We start from the raw sequence: 22,853 nt of genomic DNA, 5'->3' as shown, positions 1-22,853 counted from the left end.
CAGGCAGACTTGGATTCAGGTCCTGGTTGTTACCTCCAAATGTGTGGGGTCTTGGTCTGAGCACCACCTGCTTTCCCTGTGAAATGGGCATAATAATGATACCACCCCCACCCCCAGGGTAGCTGTGAGGATTCAATAAGCTAACATGTGTGAAGAGTTTGTACAGTGCCCTGTATATAGTAAGCACTTAATATTAGCTCTGAAGAGGGCTGAAATTCATTCTTTATACCACCAGAGTGAATGCAAAATTACTATTTACAGCTGGCATCTGTTCTGACTGGTTGCTGTCTATGTCATAATAATTGTTAAATAGTTGAGATATCAACCCTGGTTAGTTCTATTATTTCTGTATAGGGTGCTGCTCCCCACATGGGAGATGACTTCAGAACCATGGATGACAAAACAGACGCCAACTGCTCTTCAAACCAAAATAATGTTTCACTAGAATTCTAGGTTGTTGCTTTCTGCTAGTCAAGAATTTCTTTTCCCCAGCTCAGAACTGCTCAACCAGTGGCGTGGCTAATAACAACATGGCGTTGAGAATGGTAATACCAACACCACCTTCAGGTGTTTATTAAGAAGCACCCAATAAGCATGAGCTCAGTTAATCTTCCCAACAACCCTGTGAGGGTTGAAGCATTGTTAAACCCATTTTACGGAAGCAGAGTCTCAGGCCCAGGGAGTGGGGAGTCCTCACCTGGCATACTTGGCTGGTAGGAAGTGGCAGAGTTGGCATCTGACCTAGGGAATGTGGCCTCAGCATGGAAGTCTTAACCCTTTGCATAGAACATTGATGTTGGACTCGGGCTCAGCTCGGGAGAGGTGCTGGCCATCCATCCTGGGCCAGGAGTCCCAGGGGTGTTATAGGCAGGCTCTGGCAGACCACAGGGTGTGGAACAAGCAAGTTTCCTCCCTTCTTCATGTGAAAACAAGACAGAATCCCACCAGCAAAGAGTAGAACATGGCCTCAGAAGGCTGGGTGGCTAACTAGTAACTGCCATTACCTTTACCCCCATAGATAAGAAGCTTCTATAGCACATGGGCTAGTCAAAGAGAGACTCTGGAAAATATTGACTCGTTAACAATTTCTCCCAATTATTAATTGCTGCCCATGTGCCCAGGTTGTGTGCTAAGCACCTTCTAGACTTTAGATATTATCTCATTTGATTTTCCAATAGCTCTGTAAAGTAGTAGTATTATTTCCTTATTTCAGGTGAGAAAAGGAAGGTCAAAGAGGTTATCTAATTGGCCCAAAGTCACAGAGCTATGGGTGGTGGGCTTTGAATCTAGGACTTTCTGATTCTATAACTTGAGTTCTTATCTACTGGTCTTTATGTCAAACTCCCTCAAAGACAGATACTGAAGGGAATCTGAGGGCTAACCAGGAACCACTCAGGCTAACTTGGAATCTGGGAGGCCAATGGCCATTCACGGAGAGAAGCATTCCTCTAGGCATACGGATCTTGGCCTTCCTGGTTTCTCTTCCCCCTGCTGGTTTGCCGGGCATCTCAGTGAGAGACATACCACCTTTACTGGGAGGGAGATCTGTCTTACTCCACTACTGCCATCTTAAGAAGAGATGTAAGGCAAATGCCAGGCAGAGCTGTGGCTAAGACCAGCCTTTGGAATCCTCCACCCCAGAACTGAGGGGCCCTTTGGCCCCTGACTTTTTGGCCAGAGGAACAGAATGGCAATAGAACCCAGAGATCCCCAAAGCTTTTCCAGGTTCAGACATCTGCTAGTCAGGCAGGCTGCCAAGGCATGTGCCAAGAAGAAAGGGGATCCTGGACAGTGGCTCACCTTGAACGAGATTTCGTACTGTTCCCCTCCCCAGATCTCCAAGCCTGGGTCATATCCGCCCAGTTCCCAGAACCACTTCCGATCCACGGCGAACAGCCCACCAGCCATCACAGGAGACCTGTTAGGGAAGAAAATGTGGTGTGAAAACATGGACAACCACATGCTCCTCATGCAGTCAGATGATGCTGGTCCCCCAGTGATGGGATTCCCTGCTGCTCCGGGAACAGTCCAGGTGCACAGAGGGACTCCAAGGGCCCTCTGAGTAAGGACCCACACTTTCTGCATTCTTGCCTACAACATCCCTTCATAAACCTACATTTTTAGCCAAACTGATTGAAGTTCCTCTCACATGGTTAACACCTAAGACCGTCTGTGAAATGAAATCACAGTGCTTTTTCCCATGGACCTTGTAGCTGAGTCATCTCTATCTCTAGTCCTCCCATTAGTTAAATGGTCCAAATCAGGTCTTTCCAAGACTTCCTATTCCACGGTATAGAAAGAGACATGAAAAACATATAGTGCACTGAGTCCTACACGAGATCTACTGAAACAGAATCTCTGGGGGATGGAGCCTAGGACTCCGTATTTTCTAACAGCTCATTTCATGATTCTTAATCATTAAGCTCAGCAAGGATACTTGTTCTGCTGCGGTGTTCATAGAAAAAAGCCACAATCTCTGTTCTTTCCATTAAACAGGGAGACAAGATTAACTTCATTCGCTCATCCTCTCATTAATTCATTCAGGAAACAAGGTTTGGGGACCACCTGTGACGGGTGCTGGAAGAACACTAAGGTGGATTAGAGTGGGGCTGGGGACGCCCAGTATATTGGTGTGGCCGCCTCAGGACAGAAGGATCCAGAAGATCAGGTAGGGCGTGATGAGGCCTCTGGGATGTACTATAAGATGTGAAAGGACTGAACTGTACTTCCAGCTTTAGTGGGAAAGGAGGGATGCAAGAGTCAAGGAAGTGTTCCCAGAGGAGGTGGCATTCCAGGGGTTTAGAAAAGGGACGCGTAGGGGTAAAGGAAGGTGTGCAGAAAGAGAACACAGCATCAGCAAGGGCAGAGACAATAACCACGGGGTGCCCTTGGTGCTGCCTGCTGGAAGCCCCAGTGCTGCCTCTCAAAGAGATGGGCCAAGGTATGCTGCGTGGAAATCTGTCCCAGAGTGGCTGTGTCCTTGTCTGGCTGCTCTGGAAAACTCCAAACCCTCAAACCAAAGTATTCCACTCCTTCTAGCCACAGAAACTCTGTAAGCTCCTGGGAAGCAGGTTGATTTTAAAAGACCCTATTTAACCCACTCATTTCCCAAGGCTTCCTGTAACAGATGAGACTCTGTAGCACAGGAGGGAGGAGAATTTTTAAAAAGGGATCTCTTTGAATATATGATGAGGGCTTGAACATGCCAGTTGCTGTACTAAACTAATGTATTATTTAAATGCATTTGCTCTTCCAAACAACCCCACGGGGTAAGCCCCAATATTCTCACCCTTATCTTACCCATGTAGAAACTGATGTACAGACAGCCGAATAACTTGCTCCAGGCCTCACAGCTACTCTGCAGCACTGCTGGGTTTGAATCTGCAATCCATGCCATGGTTTCCACCCCCAGCCATCACAATATACTGCCTCATGTCAGGAAAGAACCGTTAAGAAGCAGGTGTAGAGTGAAAAGGGCAGGGGATCAGAAGAAGGGAAATGCTCACTCGGATTTCTCTCTCCTTAACTTGCAGTATGTCCTGAGATGAAGGGTAGAACCATTTAACTCTATGCTGTCCAGCTTGGTAGCCATGGGTCACACATAGCATTGAAATGTGACTAGTCTGAATTGAGATGTAGAAAATACACACCCAAATTTAGTATGGAAAAAAGAATATAAAATATCCTAATAAATTTTTAATGTTGATTATGTATTGAAATGATGCTATTTTAGGTATACTAGGCTAAATATAGTAAATATACTATAAAATATATTTTACCAATTTCTTCTTATATTTTAATGGGGATACCAGAAAATTTTAAACTACATATGTGACTCCTATTCTTTTCTTTTAGATAGCACTGTTTTAGCTTTTTAAGTATGGAGATACAGCCATACTTCCTATTTCACATGGCTGGTGTGTTTCTAAAAAACATTCAGTACTTTAAAAACATCGAGTTTTTAAAGAAAATAAGGTGTCATTAATATCAATTCCCCTTTGTTTTCTGAGGATTGTGGAATTTGGTGCTTTGTTTTTTTTTTTTGGCCAGAGCAATAAATATCCTGCTTGGAGGGGCAAAGAGTGTTTCTGGCTTGGTGCTTCATAGGACATCAACCCAGGACTGCATATGAAAACCAGCCAGGGCAGGGGCCTAGGGGCTGCTGCAGAAGCGGGAGGCGATTAGCCATAAGGCATTCCCGATGCTCGAGGCCTGGCTTCCAGAAGGAGGCTTCTCCTCCTAGGCTGCTCTATTTTGTTCTATTTTCAACAACAATAATAATAATAATAATTCTGAGGGTCAAATATGTGCCACTCACTTTATTTGAATGTTTATTTGAATTTTCTGCTATGTTCAATAATAATAATAATAATAATAATAATAATAATAATTCCGAGGGTCAAATGTGTGCCATTCACTTTATTTTATCTCCAGCTCTCATGAAACTTCATTCCTCGCCCCTTTACAGATGGGGAAATCTGGAGTTCAGAAACGCCACATAATATCTCCAGGGGATGTAATTGGTGAGTGGGTGAGCTGCGGCCAGAGGTACATCGTTCAAACATCATGACACCCCGCTGGGCTTGCAGATTGCCGAGAGCACCCTGAGGTGTACAGAAAATGACCAGATTTCTCTAGTGGCCACCCTTAGGTTTGGTCCACGTACAGTCCAGAAGAGCCTTCTGGAAAGAATCAGAGGATTCAGTGGGTGGAGTCCCTCAGAAAGCATCAGAATTACCTGGGGAGGCACTTAAAAACAACGAGGTCTGGTCCATCCCAGAGACTCTCGTGTAACTGGACTGGGGGAGGCGGCCAGGGTGGGTTTATAAACTCTCTAGGTGATTTCAATGTGCAGCCTTGGTGGCAGGCCACTGCTGTAGGGTGAGGCTGACCCCTTCACACTCTAGATGAGCAGACTGATGCCCAGGAGGAAACTATCTGGGCCTCAGCTACTAATATGCTACAGGAGCTGGACTTGCCTTTTCCCCTGTACAAAGAGGAGGATGAACAGGTCAGACCCATCTTTAAGTACCTCTCAAATCTGAGACCTACAAATCTGTTTATGATGAGGTTTCAAACACTGAAAGGGGTTCTGCTTACCCTGAAAATTCCATTTTCTAGAGCAGCTCATCCCTATCTTAGCCTTTGCTACCACGTCATCTTGGACGAGTCCTGGTCCCTCCCTGAACTTCAGGGTCCTCATTGGTCAAATAGGACCCAATAATCACCTGAGGACTCTGTGGTGAGGATCATGTACTATAGTGTCTACAGAAACTGTCTAACAACTCAGGCCAAATTTTAGTTACTCCTGATACTCGTATTCACCAAGAATTCAAGTCTCACTGGGACTGACCCTGAGTTGCAAGGGGTATCTGAGCACACGATGTGGTCTTGGCTAAACTACACCTTTTGACCAGGAAGGGATCTTAAGAAGTATTTGACTATGTTTAAAGGATAGAAGAGGTCAGGAGAAGGAGACAAAAGTTTGATCTGCCCAAGAGGTACTTGGGCTCAACTCACAGCCTCCACTCCTAGCTCACACTGCTGGAGATGGTGATGATGATGACAACTGGATACCAAGATTGAGGAGAGTGGTCCAGGCTGAGCAGAGAGCAGGAGTAATTACTCGCCACCTGCTGGCAATCTGGCAAGGTGGAGGGGGACAGCTTGGTGGCCTATAAGCTAAGGTCTGTGATAAACTGCAAGGGGCTGCACTTCTAGCTGGGGATGTCTAACCCTAGTTGGTGGGTGGGGCACTGGGCTTGTTGGGGAGGGGCCACCCTGAGCTGTGTGTGTCGGGGGGCAGTCATCAGCCTGGGTTATATATACTTACTCAAATGGGTCGCTGGGGTCAGCTTTCTGTAGTTCTGGAGGGATCGGGATCCGTTTGTAGTACATCTCCCAGTCAAAGGCGCCCCGCATGGCGTCCCCCGCCTGCGTCTCGTACCTGAAGTCGTCGTGGTCAATCACGTCAATCATCGGGCACACGATGGTCTTGCGGTTCCGGGCAATGCGGTCTGAAGAGCCAAGACATGTGCATCAGGTGAGGCAGGATATGGGGGAGCTGAGTGCATGATCCTACCCTGCAGTTTGCTCACGTTGCTGACATGTTCCCCAGGTGGTTTCTCTGAATACCAGAGTTTGAAAATCCATACAGGGGAAAGTAAAGTGCAGGCTTTAAGCAAGATGGACCAGGGCTCTCTCCCATCCTGCCACCCACTTTGGGGCCCTGGGCCAGGTACATAAGTAATGTCTGCAAGACCCAGTGTTCTCTATGAAAGGTGGACAAGAAGCAGCTCCATCTCATAAGGCTGTTATGAGGCCTGCGTGCTTGAAATGTGAGCGGCACAGATGCCTGTCAATGATCAGCGTTATTAAAGAAAAGAGATCCATTTCTTTCTAGGAGGACCCTAAAGCTGACCCCTGGCTCAAGTAGCAGTCACCCCAGTGCAGCCCACTTGTCCCCCTGGCAGACAGCCTGTCCCTGACAGCTCAGGGACACTCCCTGGCTGCAGTCAGTGAACAGATGGCCCTCCATGTGAGGCAAATTTCAGCTCCATTTTCCAACAGTCAGAACTTTGGATGAGGGAATAGATTGTTCCAGAAAGTAGTGCGTTCTCCTGACTAGCGGTGTGCCAGCAGAGCCTCATGGACCACTGCCCTGCAGAAATGCTGCAGACCAGGTGACACAAGCATAGGATATGGGGGCCTTGGCTCGGATGGCTTTATGGTCCCTTTTAAGCCTAGGAGAAGAGATTCTATGACATTTATTTTTTGCTCAACCTATTGACAGAATTTAAGTTTTGGCTTGTTCTTCTCTTCAGTGTTCCTCTTGCCAAGAAACTCTGACTGCAGTCAGGGGATCCCAGTGAGTTGTCAGGGGCAGGCAACCTGCCCTGAGAGTCCAGTGGGCTGTGCTGGGGTAACTGTTGCTTTGGGCCAGGAGTCACAATGAAGACATGGAGCTGTGAGCCTGCTGGGGCTGGAGGGGGCCAGCAGCAGCCTATGGTCCAAGCCTCATCAAGATACGGCATGTTCCCATTCTCAGAGAGAAAGCAGGGATTTGGCCTTTTCCTTAACTGCAAGTTATAATACATAGGCGGGTCATGAAATCGATTTTGTGTGTGTATTGCTGTTGTTGGTGCTTTTTTTGTAATGACTCAATAAAAACCATTGAGTATTAGCATGCATTATTCCAGGTGATAAGGGAAGGTACTCTTTGAGGAACTGTGTTTCAGTTATACTGTATGCATAGGCACTAGTATACAGGATTGTGACATCCAAAGTACTACTAACTGTAGGGCATGGTCAAAATGTTTGGGAAATGTTGCCCTTGGGCAGCGTATCCCCACATGTGGACCAGGGACCACCAGTGGCAGCAGTACCTGGGAGATTTAACAAACACCCATGCCTACTCCCTCACCCCAGGCCCACTGAATCAGAATCTCAGGGGGGCTGGTCTTGGGCTTGCCTTACGGAAAAGTTCCCTGAGGATTCTAAATGAAGCTTAAGAACCTTCTTGGGGAAAGATGTAGAAAAGGGCCTCTCTTTTTAATCAGTCACAACTACTAGGGGGGCTTGCTTCTAGTGGATTTCCTTTCTGAGGAGTTTGGACAGAGGACACAGTACTCTGCTGGGTGCTGGCTGACTGGGGAAGGCATGAGTCAGGGAGTGTAATCAAGGAGGCAGCATTCTATGGTGATGTGCTCCCTTGGGGACAGATTGCCAAGGTTCAAATTCTACTAGCAGCATCAGCTGGGATGAAAGTAACTGACAGCCGAGTCTCAGATTCCTTGGCTACAATTTGGAGGAAGCCAGCGCCTTTCTCATGGGGTCTCCAAGGACTGAGCAGGACAATGGAGTCTCTAGCACAGGCTCCACACACAGCCAACATCCTCTGTGACCAGGGCCACTGAAAGCAGCTCATTCAGAAGCAGGAGTCGAAAGACTGAGCATATCTGTCACATTCTTAGCCCCTTGGTTTTCTCATTTGCAAAGTGTGGATAATAATAATGCTTGGCTTGCTTGCTTTACCATCAAATTCAAATGCGCAAGTGGCCTAAAAAGCTAAGGGACTGCTAGCCCCATGATGATGATGATGAAGGAAATGATGATAGGCAGTGGCTTTCCTTTGGGGAGTGGATCCTCCCCAGGCTCAGAAATGCCTACTCTCCAAAAAAGGCAGAATAAGCTGTGCACAAAGGTGGTAGTGGTTTCAGAGACAAAAATCATGATGACCCCCATCAACTGCTGATATTAGTAGGGACAGCTTTTAAAATCTATACACTGGTTCACATTTCTATTGGAAAAAAAAGAAAAAAGAGGGGGAAATGTTTCTTCCATGTGTGCCTGCAGATTATGATAATTACCCTCATATATTTCCATAGAAACAGACAGAGTTAAGGGCTATTTAGACTACAAGCTCAGTTTCATGCCCCTCTACTCCATTCTCTTTATGAGTCACTGAATGACCCTGCAAATGGGTTGTTCCTTCAGCACTATAAATTAGGCGATTTATGGTAAGCCTTTTTTCTTTTTTTCATCTTTGGGTAATGAGAGGCAGATGCAGAAGTTCTCTTGGTTTAATTAAATAAACAGTTTACCAGAAATTCTGGGTTATATCCTTTTTCTAATCCAGTGAGATTCAGGACCCTTGGAGTCAGAAGCTTATAATCTAATAATAAAGTTCCATACTCATCTGTGTTGGAAAACAAATTTGCTAGGCTCTCCCATTTAACTGTGTAGGTTTTGCCTTCTGTCCTTGCATTCCCTAACCTGTACAGTGCCTAGACCAGCAGCACTGACATCACCTGGGGGCTTGTCAGAAATGCAAATTCTCAGGCCCAGCCTGGACCTCCTAAATCAGACACGCTAGGGTAGTACCCAGCCATTTGTGTTTCAACGCGCCCACCAGATGAATATGATGCATACTCATGTTTGTCCCAAACTTTGGTCCTCCCCAAGCTTCTGCTGTGTGGAGCTCACCCATCTATTCCCAAAGAGTTAACTTTTCTCCCTGGATTAAGAACTCTTTTCCAATATGTCTCCACCTGTGATTCCCAGGCTCCATGGTATGTTTCCCCTTAAAAGTCTGCCTGTGGGTACCACCTCACCGCTTTCTTCAAAGCTGGACTCCTCAGGTGTTAAGCCTGGCCCTTCAACCAGCTTTAAGGCCACCTCACTGCCCATCATCATACCACAAGTCTCCATTTTGTCTCCAAGACTGTGGTGGGTGACTCCTGGATCTGTTGCCCTCTGTCTGTAGGCCTCCCCCGATATATGTCAGGAATTCTTTTCTGAGACTAAATGAATTTAGGGAGGCAGTGTGGACCATGGAAGGGCACAGGCTTTGAACAACTGGTAGCTTTGACACTTATAGCCCAAGGCAATGAATGACTCACTCAGCTTCTCTGACCCTCAGTGTCCTCTAGGATCAAAAAGGGGATATCTTCTATCTTGCATGGTTTGTGAGGATCAGAGATGATGCTCATGACTTGCCTGGCCCCCAGTGCAGTGCAGTGAATGGTAATTAATTATATCACCTTACAACTTGGCTCTGAAAAGTAATCTGAGGGAAGCAATCATGCCCCTAGACACTAACGTGCTGTGTGACTTTGGGCAAGTCACTCCTCTCTGAGTTTCAGTTTCCTTCTCTGTAAAATGAAGGGACTGAAAGGATTTAAAGATCCCTGTGAGCACTTCCGACCTTCTGAATCCCTAATAGCACTGATCACTGTGCTGGGCACGTCTCAACAAGGAAGGGAACCCTTGCAGAAGACTCCCTGCAGAAGGCGGTGGTGGCCCGGGGTCAGCGATGCCTCGGGAACGGCTCTCTCACCGAGCAAGGGGGGAAGCCAGTTGACATTGGCCTCACAGTGAGAGTCCAAGAATGTGATGACGTCACCAGTCGCAACCGAGGCCCCCAGCATCCGGGTTCTTATCAGCCCTTCCCGTTTCTTGGTTCGGAGAATCCTCACACTGGGGAAAAAGGCCATGTGGTCTTCAAGTGGCTTCTTCAGGTGCTCTGTGTGGGAGACAGAAGAGATAAGGACGGCTGCCTAGAAATTGTTCTTGTGATCCTCTCTTTGAATGCACACCGCATTTCAGGGTTTGCAGACAACTTTCTGGTACACAGACTCACTGGACCGTTCAGACGGGGCTAAGAAAGGCAGGGATCATCACTGGCCTGGTATACAAGGGGAAACTTAGGTGTAAAGAGATCAGGTGATTGTGCCGGGCCTGGAACACAACAGATCTTTTGTACCAGGGTGTGGGCATATATGGTTTCTGCCTGACTTGGGCCCATTACCTCCCTTTCTGGTAAAAAAACAAACAAAAAAACCCGGATTTCTTTTGGTGACCTGACTCTCCTCTTCTCAGTCCATCAGGCTTGGGAGGGGCTGACCCAATGCCAAGGGGGAGAGGCTTATGTGGCCCAGGGCTGACCAATCAGAGCATTCCATTTCCTTGGCGGAAAAATGAGGCTCCTCCTTTCTCGCTAGGTTTGCTGAGTTGGTTGGCCAGGAGCCTGGAACGTTAGGGATCTGTGGCAAAATGAGGGATAGGAGAGTGGAGGAAGTCTGCCAAGAACGAAGCCAATGTGTAAACTCCTCCCCACCCCCCGCTTCTCCCATCGGTTCTGTACTCCTAAGAGGCTCCTTCAAATTATCAATCCCTCACCTCAGGCTTTGATTTGCAGCTAAATTTCCCGAACTCTATGAATTTGACATCCTTTGAATAAGGATATGGAACCTCACTATCCTGGCTATGAAGGAAGAGCTTATTGAGCAAATTAATATTATTAACTAACGATGCTGCAGGGACCATGCCTAACCACCAAAAAAGTGCGCACACCTAGCATAAACAGTGCTGATCCCAAATGAGTTACGTCTATTCAGTAAAGCAGATACCTCTGATATTTGATAACCTTTTTAAAGCTGTTACGTTATTGAAGGTACTCGAGAAGAAAGTAGCTGCATTTTAGATATCCATTTGATTATTCAGCCGTTAAGATATTTATTAAATAACTGCTACATGCAGTGTCCTACTGTAGGTATACCTTGAGCTATATAGTTAAATATGATCCTTAAAAATGTGTTGATTTTTTGAGTTTTAAAAATCGATTCCAATTTCAAATGCTTTAGGGAAGCTTCTAGTAAAGAAATCCTGGAGCAAACAAACCAACAAATAAAACCAAATATATAAAACACTTAGCAATATTAATATAATATTAATATATTAAGATATTCAGGACCCTGGAAAGTACAAAACATCACTGACAGAAATTAGAAAGCGCTAAATAAATGGAGAAATCATATTTGTGGACTGGAAGACATTGTTAAAATATCTATTCTCTCAAATTATCTATAGGCTTAATGCACTTCCAGTAAAATCCCACACACTCTTGTAGAAATTGACAACTCTGTTCTAAAATTCATAAGGGAATGCAAAGAATGGTTGGAGGACTCATATTATCTGTCTTCAACTCTTTCTACAAAGCTACTGTAATCAGGACAGTGGTATTGGTGAAAGGATAGATGTACAGGTCAATGAAACAGAATAGAAAATTCAAAAATGAACCCACACAATTATGGACAACTGATTTTCAAGAAAGGTGCCAAGATAATTCAATGGATAAAGAATATCCTTTTCAATAAAATGTGCTGGAAAAATTCAATAACTATATTTAAAAAAAACAAAAGAAGGAAAGGGAAAGAACAAGACAGATCTTTTCCTCATACCACACAAAAATTAATTTGAAATAGGTGAGAGATCTAAATGAAAGAGTTAAAAGTATTAAACCTCCAGATGAAAACATAGGAGAAAATCTTTAAAGTATTGAGTTAGGCAGATTTCTTACAAATGATACCAAAGGCACAATTCATAGGAGAAAACCAGGATAAACTGGACTTTGTCAGAATTAAAAACTCTGCTCATCAAAAGAATCATTGAGAAAAGGAAAAAACAAGCAGGAGCCTTGGAAAAATATTTTCAAAACATATATTTAACAAAGTACTTGTATACAGAATATACAAAGAATTACCCTTCAATAATTAGAAGATGAACGACTCTCTCCAAAATGGACAGGAGAGTTGAATAGACACTTTCCCAAAGAAGGTATACTAATGGCAAATGAAGACATAAAAAGCGGCTCAACATCATTGTTTCTTCATCATTAGACATGAAGAAAATGCAAATCAGAACCACAAGGAGTTGTCGTCATCATTAGACATGAAGAAAATGCACATCAGAACCATAGGAGTATATATACCCCTATACACCTACTACAATAGCCAAAATTAAAAAACAATTAATTATACCTTGTGTTGGTGAGGATGTGGAGAAACCAGAACCTTCACACATTGTTGTGGTAATGTAAAACAGTACAAATATTTTGGAAAATGACCCAGTAATTTCTATAAAAGTTAAACACTTACCATAAAACCCAGCAATTTTTTAGGTATATCTAACATTATTCATAACAGCTAAAAATTGGAAACCATCTGAATGTCCAACAATGATGATTAGATAAATTAAACGTGGTATATTCATACAGTGGAATACTCAGCAATAAACATACTCAGCAATACTCAGCTATTGTAACAACATGGGTGTACCTTAAAAGTATTATGGTTGGGTGGGCCACGGTGGCTCAGTGGCAGAGTTCTCGCCTGCCATGCCAGAGACCCGGGTTCGATTTCCAGTGCCTGCCCATGTATAAAAACAAACAAACAAACAAACAAAAACATGTCTTAAAAGTATTATGGTAGATGAAAGATGCCAGACACATAAGTCTAGATATTATATGACTCCATTTATATAAAATTTCTGGAAAGGCAAAAACTATAGAGACAGAGAGGACACCACTGTTTGCCTAGAGCTGGATTGGGAGTGAGGACTGACTGCAAATTAGCACAAGGGAACTTAAGGGGAGATGGGAATGCTCTAAAACTGGACTGTGATGATAATTTCACAATTGGTATCAATTTTCCTAAAAACTCATTAAAGGGTGGTGCGACGGTGGCTCAGTGACAGAATTCTTGCCGGCCATGCTGGAGACCTGGGTTTGATTCTTGGTGCCAGCCCACGCAAAACAAAACAAAAAACAAATAAACAAAAAAATTCATTAAACTTCATACTTAAAATAGGTGATTTTTATGGAATGTGAATAATACCTCAATAAAGCTGCTAAATTCCAAAAAAAAAAAAACCAAAACCCTAATTGTATTTCTATATATTAGCAAAAAGCAACTGGAAAGTGTAATAAAATGGCATCTATAATTGCCTTCAAATATAAGGATGTAAATAATGGAGAGATAAATCATATGTATGGACTGAAATTCTCAGTATTATTAAGATACTTTTCTTTTCAAATTGATCCATAGATTCAATGCAATCCCAATAAAATCCCAGTCAACTTTTTTTTTTTTTTTTAAGAAATTGACAACTTGGTTCTGAAATCTGGAAATGCAAATAACTTACACTAAGCAAAACCATCTTGGAAAAAAACGAACAGGGTTGGAGGACTCACATTGATTTCAAAACTTACTATAAAATGAAAATAATCAAGACTGGCAAAGAATAAGGAAAAAAGTCAATAGAACAGACTAGAGAAGTCAGAGATAGACCCATATATAAATGGTCAATTGATTTTTGACAAAGGCACCAGGCAATTCAATGAGGAAATAAACGACTTTTCAACAGTTGTTGCTAGAATAACTGGATAAGTATATGAAAAAAGATGAACCTAAACCCTACCTTATACCACACACAAAAATAATTTTAAATGGATTATAGATCTAAATATAAAAGCTAAAGCCATAAAGCTTCTTGAAGAAAACACAGCCGAATGCCTTTATGACCTTGGGATAGGAGAAGATTTCTTAAACAGGACATAAAAAGTATCACAAAAGAAAAAACTGATTAACTGAACTTCATCAAATTTTAAAACTTGCCCATCAAAAGACATCATTAAGAAAATGACAAAGTGGGCCACAGTCTCAGAGAAAATATTTGCAATACATGTATTCAAAATGCCTTTTTTTGCAGAATATTTTAAGAACTGCCACAAAACAATAATAAAAAGACTATTTAAAAATGGGCAAAAAACTTGAAAAGATACTTCACAAAAGAATAGATACACGAAAGGCCAACAAGTATATGAAAAGGTGTTGTTTTAGTTCACTAAAGCTGCTGAAATGCAATATACCAGAAATGGACTGACTTTTAAAAATATTTATTTGATTATTATTTATTACAGCAGTCTTGTCTATATTGCAATGCTGTGAATATTCAAGGAGCTAACCAAGGTGAACTATGTTGCATAATGTAAACATTTATAAAGATGAGCATAAACTGATCTCAGTTTGAATCCAGTTGCCAAAATTTTCTATTCCTGTGACCTTGGAAAACTTTTCAAAAATTTCCCTAAGTGTCTGTCAGTTTTCTCATCTATTTATGGGAATAGTAATAATTTCTTTACATTAGCGTCAGAAAATTTAAAGGAAATATTGTATTTACTATGGCTAGTTCCTTGTGACATTTAAACTTATCTATCGTATGTAACCAATGATATTACACAGTAGTAAAGTAGTGGTATTGTTTTTTTTTTGTACAAAACATTGCAATGAGCTATCTTAGTACCCAGCACTGCTCCTCTAGTCCCTTGTTTTGTATTCTCTTTTCCATTCCGTCTCTACCCTCTACCATATTACCACTGCGTTGACCCAGAGTTGTTTTAATGACTTCATCGTCCACCATGTAGTCCAGGTTATGCTCTTTCCCTTTCATTCTCCACGCCCTTAAATTCTCTGCTCTGAGCTCCATTACTTTGGAAATGCTAATTATCTTCGATTGGGTTCCAGGTCTATGCTGGTTTGAAAGGATGTATGTCCCCTAGAAAAGCCATGTTTTAATCTATATCCCATTTCATAAAGGCAGAATGATCCCTATTCAATACTGTATGTTTGAAACTGTAATCAGATCATCTCCCTGGAGATGTGATTTAATCAAGAGTGGTTGTTAAGCTGGATTAGGTGACGACATGTCTCCACACACTTGGGTGGGTCTTGAGAAGTTTCTGGAGTCCTACAAAAGAGGAAACATTTTGGAGAATGAAGGCGATTCAGAGAGAGCAGAGAAAAACGACATAGCCGTAAGAAGCAGAGAGCCCACAAGCCAGCGACCTTTGGAGATGAAGAAGGAAAGTGCCTCCCGGGGAGCTTCATGAAACAGGAAGCCAGGAGAGAAAGCTAGCAGATGATGCTGTATTTGCCATGTGCCCTTCCAGCTGAGAGAGAAACTGTGACTGTGTTCACCATGTGCCTTCTTACTTGAGAGAGAAACCCTGAACTTCATCAGCCTTCTTGAACCAAGCTGTCTTTCCCTGGATGCCTTTGATTGGACATTTCTAGAGACCTGTTGTAATTGGGACATTTCCTTGGCCTTAGAACTGTAAACTAGCAACTTATTAAATTCTCTTTTTTAAAAGCCATTCCGTTTCTGGTATATTGCATTCAGCAGCTGACAAACTAGAAAAAGTTCCTTTGAGTCTCTTAGGGAAGAAAGATAATTCTGCTTAGAAGGGAAAAAAAAAAAGATCTCATAGCTAACCTTGGACAAAAAATGAAAATATGGTGCACATCTCCTTAGTTCTTCTGAAATCCACTGTTCTAGTTTGCTAGCTGCCAGAATGCAATATACCAGAAATGGAATGGCTTTTAAAAAGGGGAATTTAATAAGTTGCTAGTTTACAGTTCTAAGGCCGAGAAAATGTCCCAATTAAAGCAAGTCTATAGAAATGTCCAATCTAAGGCATCCAGGCAAAGATACGTTGATTCAGGAAGGCCGATGAAGTTCAGGGTTTCTCTCTCAAGCAGACAAGCACATGGCAAACACAGAGTTTCTCTGTCATCTGGAAAGGAACATGGTGAACATGGTCAGGGTTTCTCTCTCATTTGGAAGGGTACATGGTGAACACGGTGTCATCTGCTAGCTTCTTCTCCTGGCTTCCTGTTTCATGAAGCTCCCCGGGAGGCGTTTTCCTTCTTTATTTCCAAAGGTCGCTGGCTGGTGGACTCTGCTTCTTGTGGCTATGTCATTCTGCTTTGCTCTCGCTGAATCTCCTAGTCTCCAAAATGTTCCCTCTTTTATAGGACTCCAGTAAACCAATCAAGACCCACCCAAATGGTGGGTATCTTTCCCTTTGTTTCTTTCTCTGAACTCACACTCTTATACAGGACTCTAGGAAGAGGATTAAGACCCACCTGGGGCATGCCATAACTGAAATAACCTAATCAAAAGGTCCCACCCACAATAGGTTTATACCCACAGGAATGGATTAGCTTTGAGCACATGATCTTCTGTGGTCTGTAAAACATCAAGCTATCACAGGTGTTAAGCATCAGGAAAGTGAAAATTAAAAGCACAAGATACCACTCACTACACACTCATCAGAATAGCCAAAATTAAAAGCAAGAACAATATCAAGTATTGGAGAAGATGTGGCACAGCTGGACTCTCATACTTTGCTGGAAGAATTAGAAAGTCTTTTAAGCACTTTGGAAAGCTGTTTGCTTCTTACGAAGGTCCATACAACTATCCTATGGCCCAGCAATTCCACTCCTGGTATTTACCCAAGAGCTATAGAAGCATCCATCCATTAAAAGATCAAATATGTTTCATAGTAGTTTTATTCATAAAAACCCCAAACTAGACTAAACAACATAAATGTTCATCACGAGGTAAATGGATAAACAAATAATGGTTTAGCCACACTTTCTCGGCAATAGAACAAAGAAACGAACAAAACAACAAAATTACTGAGACATCCGACCACATGAGTGAATTTCAGAATCATTAGTTCGACCAAAGTAGCCTGACACAAGGATATAGTATATGTTCATAGTACATTCATCTGAAGGTCATGAACAGCCAAACGCATCTGTGATGACAGAATTAAGAACAGTGGTTATCCTTGCAGTGTGGGGACCGACTGGAAGGGGGTGTGAGGGAGCTTTTGTGGGAAGGAAGTCTTACATATCTTGCTTAGGTTGTTGGTTTTACAGGTGTAGATTTGTCAAAACTCATGAAATTGTGTACTTAAGATCTCTGTGTGTCTTACTCTAACTTGGTCAAAACATAGCACATTCCTCCTCTCTCTCTCTCAGCTGGGAAAGGTGGAGTGTCATCGGAATGCCTCTGACTGGGGATCAGGAGAATTGGGCTGTGATCCCAGGTCCAGCACAGTAAGCCCATCACTGATGTCTTCTGGGCCTCAGGGCCCAGGTTTTGTGTGTGTGTGTGTGTGTGTGTGTGTGTGTGTGTGTGTGTGTGTGCCTGCGAGCTGCATGGTCCAGGAATCGAACCCGGGTCTCCTGCATGGCAGGGAAGAATTCTATCACTGAACTACCCTTGCACCGCCTGGGCCCAGGGTTTTGAATCAGGGTTTTGGACTGGAAGGTCTTCTAGGTCCCTTACAGAAGCCCATGCTCTAGCTAGTCCCTGGGGGCGATCACCCTTCCTCACCCAAGCCCCACATCCTGCTCTGAATTTACAGAATCAGAGAAGGTAGTGCTGGAAGGGACTTCCTGAATCGGGAGGGCGACCCAAATCACCTGGCAAAACTGGGCATCGTCCTAGGTGGCTGCAATCTGGTAGATCTGGGCTAGCATCGGGCAGCCTGAGTTTTACTTGACCCACAGGTGATTCTGATGCTCAGCCAGGCCTGGAATCACAGGAGTAGTTCAATCTCTCCATTTTATTGGCAGGAAGCTGAGGCCCAGAGAAAGGAAGGGCCATAGTTCTGATACGTGGTTCATAGCAGAGCTGTGTTTTGGGCCAGGGTTGCATTTTATTTTTAATTTTCTAACCCCATATAAGAATGAGCCCCTTTCACTGACAAGGCATGTTAAAATTTGCAAGGCAGCTTTACATATTTTATCTCCCTTGGCTCATAAAAACATCTTCTGCATTATGGGTCTCCCATTTTACAGGTGAGAAAATGAGTGCTCAGAGAACCTGAGAAACTTGCCTAAGGTAATAAAGGTAGTACATCTCTGGGTTCTCTGTAGAAACATGATGCTTTCCTCCTTTTTCTAGTGTTTTTCCAATCTCTGATAATCATATACTACACTAATATCACTATTTTTGCCATATCCACCTACCTTACTGTGATTCTTTTAGTTGTTTTCTATAAATGAACTTAGTTCTTTGGTTGTTTGGTTAATTAAATTTATGTTTAAAAGAATCTTTTAGCACCATAAATGGAAAATCAGAATCATTTATAACAAAGAGATAATAAATTTAAAAACACATGCAAGGGTGGGCCACGGTGGCTTCGCAGTCAGAGTTCTTGCCTGCTGTGCAGGAGACCTGGGTTTGATTCCCGGTGCCTGCCCATGCAAAAAAAAACAACAACACATGCAAATAGAAATAAAGCAATGATCTTAGATTTTAGCCAGATGCTCTTATCTTGTCATGACAGCGAGCGTCAGGTCTGCTCTTTCTTTGTTAAGAAGGGAGATATGGGCAGCCAACTGAGACTCTCCCTTAGAGGTAATCACCAGAAGGAAAGAGGAAGAACTGAAGAGAGAAAGATTTATCTTCACACGGGATCCAATGCTAATGAGCATAGTCTGTGAACTACCTGAAATCATCTCAGGTACCTCTTAAAACCACTTTTTTTTTTGTACTGGCACACTTAGGAAAATACTGCTTTGGTCACATTGATGCAAAAGTTTCCAGAAAATTCTGTGAGATGAAGTGTGTTTTGTGTTGGGCCTGGCATTGTGTAGTTTGGAGCAATTAAAATAGATACTGAGGAAAGATTATGTACACACACTTAGGGAGGTGAGAAGACTCAGACAGCCCCCGGGTCTCCTTGCTTGCGCACAGATTGATATGGCTTCCCTCGCCCTTCCCTGCTTCTCTTTGGAACAGTGACTCTGAAGAAAACAGAAATCAATTTGCCCTAATTGAGAGACTAAATCTTTCCCAAAGAGACTTTCTTGGGCAACAAGACAAGATAGCAAGAGGCATGTTCCCGCTCCAGAGGAGCTGCTGTGCAGGCGGGAACACCATTTTACAAAAAGGGAAAAATCCATAGTCATCATCTGTGACGCCGCTCCTTCTTGGAGGAGTTCAACTGGTAGGTCATTAAAATGAGAATGAGATCATCTATACCACACACCACCATCCCCTCAGAGGGAGAAACATCGCCTCCAACTGGTAGGTCATTAAAATGAGAATGAGATCATCTATACCACATGCCACCATCCCCTCAGAGAGAGAAACATCGCCCCTCCGGCTGTGATCATTGAGGGCCCTGCTCAGGCAGAGCCGTCCGCTAAGTCACGCCGAACGCAGATGGCTGCGATCATTACCCATCCACCAATTAAGGCCTTTTGACAGCTTGTGGGAAAGTCGGAGCAATTATTTAGGGGCAATTATGTTCCTCCTGTCCTTATTAGAAAGCACATTTGCACAAAATCAGGACTCTTTCCTTATTTTAACACACTGTCTTCTCGGATGAGGACATTCCATAAAGCCACAGAATTTAAAGCTGGAAGGGACTTCAGATGAAGATGGGATGGTTATGATAATGGCAATCATAAGGAATGATTACTGTCCCCTGCTCAGACACAGAGCGCCTCACTTCATGCACATTATCTTTCGTATCCCCGAGAATGCTGCATGGTGGCTATTATGACCCCATTGTATACAAGAAGATACTGAGGCTCAGGGAGGGTCATGCAACCTGCCCAAGGAATACAGTTTATATATGAAACCAAGGTCTAAAAGACAGCCTGTCTGATTGTAAACTAACACCCTCTTTCCATGTCAAACCCCAGCTGTTTCATTTCCGTCTGTTTCTTCATTTTATCTTGAGGGAAACAGGGAGGGCCTAAGAAGTTAAATGCCTTACCCAGAATCCTACATACAGTGAGCCTGTGACACAGCAGAGCTATACACAATTTAGGGCTTTTTCCATTCTGGGATTTCCCACAGTTTCATAAACCCTAGGGCAGGGATAGCCAACGGGCTTCATGCCAATGCTTATGTTGACTGATTGGTAATGGATAGCCAAAGTTGCATTAAGAAAGATTCTGAGGCTATGTCCTGGTTCAACCTGAAATGCCAGGACCAAAAAGCAATATCTTTCCTGAGGGAACAGAGAAGCAGTGGCTCTAATGCCATATACTCATCCTTACTACTCCAGGGGCTACCCTGGATCGCAAGATAATACAGAATTGCTTTTTCTCCTACTACCTCTAATGAGTCAGAGCTATCCAACAAGGAATGTGGCTGATTCTGAAAGTGGTGAGCCCCATCTTTGCATGGGTTGAAGCAGGTGTCAGACAACCACTTCTGAGAACGTACTGGTGGATTCTATAGCATCCCGCCTGGTGCCCCATGGCAGTCCCGCAGTATGTGTTCTTCCCATGTCTGCCTGCCTGCCGTCCACCTTTCGGTACTTGCAATTCGGCCTGAGGGCTCACTCTGCCCACTGCCAATGACTGCAGGGAACAGGTGGGTAAGTTCTGGCTGCCCGGCCCCTCAGGTGGGATGATCGAGCACATACTCTGTGCTGGCCCCAGAACCCCAGCGCAAGCACAGTGCCCAGAGTGCCTTTCCCTACCTCCTGTCCCCACTCTCCTGCTCATGTTTCCTGAAATCTCCTCCCAAGTCAGTGATGGCACTCAAATCATTGTGTCTGGATCTGCTTCGGGAAACCCAAACAAAGACAGGTTCCTTGGAGCAGGTAACGATTAAGACATCTTCAAAGCTGAGTGTGCGTGTGATTATTTGAAGCTTACAAAGATGACTTCAGCTCAGCCCCGTGTAGTGGCATGGTGTCCCATTTCTACGCTTGTTGAGTGACTCACCACGTGCCAGCGACTAATCCAGAGAATCGTGTTTTTTAACTAACCTCATCTTCGCAAAAACTTCATGAGGCCAGTCACTGCTTAGTAGGCCTATTTTACTAATGAGGAAATTGGGGTACACAGAGGTTAAGTAACTTCCCCAAGGTCCACATGGTTAGAGCAAAGCTCAGTCGCAAATCTAGGCAGTCTGACTCCAGGGTGTGTAGTGTAACTTTTTACATTTTTTTTTTAAATTAAGAAAGGTTTCAAACATAAAAAAATTGGAAGGGTGGGCCACGGTGGCTCAGCAGGCAGAATTCTCGCCTGCCATGCTGGGGACCCAGGTTCGATTCTGCCCATGCAAAGAAAAAAAATGGAGAGACTAGAATAATGTACCCTTATAGACCCACCATTGGGCTTCAGCAATTATCAACTCCTAGCCCTGCCTACTGGGCACTGTGAAGCCAATGGAGCCTGTACTCCTAACCACTGTGCTATAAAGCGGAGGAAAAGCCCAGGGGGTTAACGGAGAGAGATGCTACAACTTCAACTTGTGCAGCACTTATCCCTCTCCCAAGAACACTCCCAGTGAGCTGTCTCAATACACTGGGCCCATGGTATCTTCTCAGGAGATTCCTGTTGATTATTCCATTGGACTGCCCCAAAGTCGCTATAAGGCAGGTAGGTTATCATCACTTCCAGTGTTACTGGAGAGGAGGCTGAGGCCCAGGGTAGGGTGGACTGGCCCTAAGTCTCTCAGCAGGTGAGACTGAGTGGGGACCAGAATTCAGGCCATGCTCCCTGGGTTCTTGCTGTACTGCTGCTCTGAAAGTGCTCACTGGGGCCCCAGGGGCCTGCAGCCCTCTTGGATCCTGCGTTGAAGTGGAGCCTCCTTCCTTCCTAGTCTCAAGGACACTTAGGACTCCATGGGTGGTTCTAGCTGGCAGGTGGTGGTCCAGGGAGGAGCTGTCTCAGAGGAGGGTGGAGAATCACACACACAGCCTGAGAGTGACTCAGCCGAGTACAGCCCAGTTTAGGCCTCTGCCCAAGATCCCAGGCACCTCCAGTTTCCTCTGGTTAACCCCTGCTCATCCTTCAAATCTTGGGTACAACTTCAACTCACAAAAGCCTCTTCTGACCATCTAGACCAAAGGAGACCCTGAGGCTGAACTGACCCAGAACTTCTGGAATGTGTCCTTCATTGCACTCAGTTCAGGCCATCACCACGTACTTGTGGAATCACTTGGTCTCCCTAACTAAACTAACTCCACAAGGGCAAATTCTGGGGATGCTCTGCTCACCTGTATATCCCTCCTGCGCAGCAAGGGCCATAGGCTTTGCCAATCCCTGTAATTCCAAATACATTTCTCCTCCATCATTTCATTTGATCCTTACAGCTGTGAGCAAAGCAGGTAGCGTTTATCACCTTCACTTCAAGAGAAGGGAAGTCAAGTTCAGAAGAAGATGTTCCTTGTCCAGCAACAGAAAATTGGCAAACACTGGACTTGAATCCAGCTGGGTATGTTCAGAATTGTTGCTTTACTGCTGTGTGTAAACAACTTAACTCCCAAGTAAAACATCAGAGTTTCCATCTCTGATGCAGCAGAGACTTGCACAGATACCTGCTGAGGAGCAGCAAAACTAAGGGTTTGTGTGTGGCCCACACTCGGGCAGGACCTGCAGTGCACTGGGAAAGGCGCCACGGAGGGGCCCAGGATGGAGAGGAAGGGGTGGGGGGAGGAGTAGGGGAAAGAGGTAGAGGAGGAGGAGGGGGAGAGGGTTACTTCTCCCCAGTCACAGACCTCCCTAGAATCGCTGTTGGTTCTCTGGCCTCCGGGGCTGTGTCTGATAATGCAGAGGCCGCCACGGCCTTTTTTCGGCACTCAAGTGTTTCCAGCCAAAGGAAAAATATTAAGATGAGGCAGATCCTCATCTTTGTCGTCGTCATCATCACCATCAGCATCATCATCATGACTTTAGTTGAGTGTT

General features: G+C 44.1%; 1 protein-coding gene across 2 annotated transcripts in view; it reads right to left on the bottom strand.

The window, feature by feature from the left end:
• The window catches only part of GALNT10 (polypeptide N-acetylgalactosaminyltransferase 10), a 239,554-nt gene that overhangs the window by 38,143 nt on the left and 178,558 nt on the right, over positions 1 to 22,853 (bottom strand). For both annotated transcript variants that reach the window (XM_077137482.1, XM_077137483.1), the window contains exons 5-7: positions 9,839 to 10,024; positions 5,834 to 6,017; positions 1,801 to 1,918 (exon numbers count right to left, since the gene is read on the bottom strand). In XM_077137482.1, the coding sequence (XP_076993597.1) occupies positions 1,801 to 1,918; positions 5,834 to 6,017; positions 9,839 to 10,024 (488 nt within the window). The remainder of the gene's footprint in view (positions 1 to 1,800; positions 1,919 to 5,833; positions 6,018 to 9,838; positions 10,025 to 22,853) is intronic.

This window comes from Tamandua tetradactyla, chromosome 20 (genome assembly GCF_023851605.1).
Source record: "Tamandua tetradactyla isolate mTamTet1 chromosome 20, mTamTet1.pri, whole genome shotgun sequence".
NCBI classification, from domain to species: Eukaryota; Metazoa; Chordata; class Mammalia; order Pilosa; family Myrmecophagidae; genus Tamandua; species Tamandua tetradactyla.
This window is presented reverse-complemented; position numbering and strand designations above follow the sequence as displayed.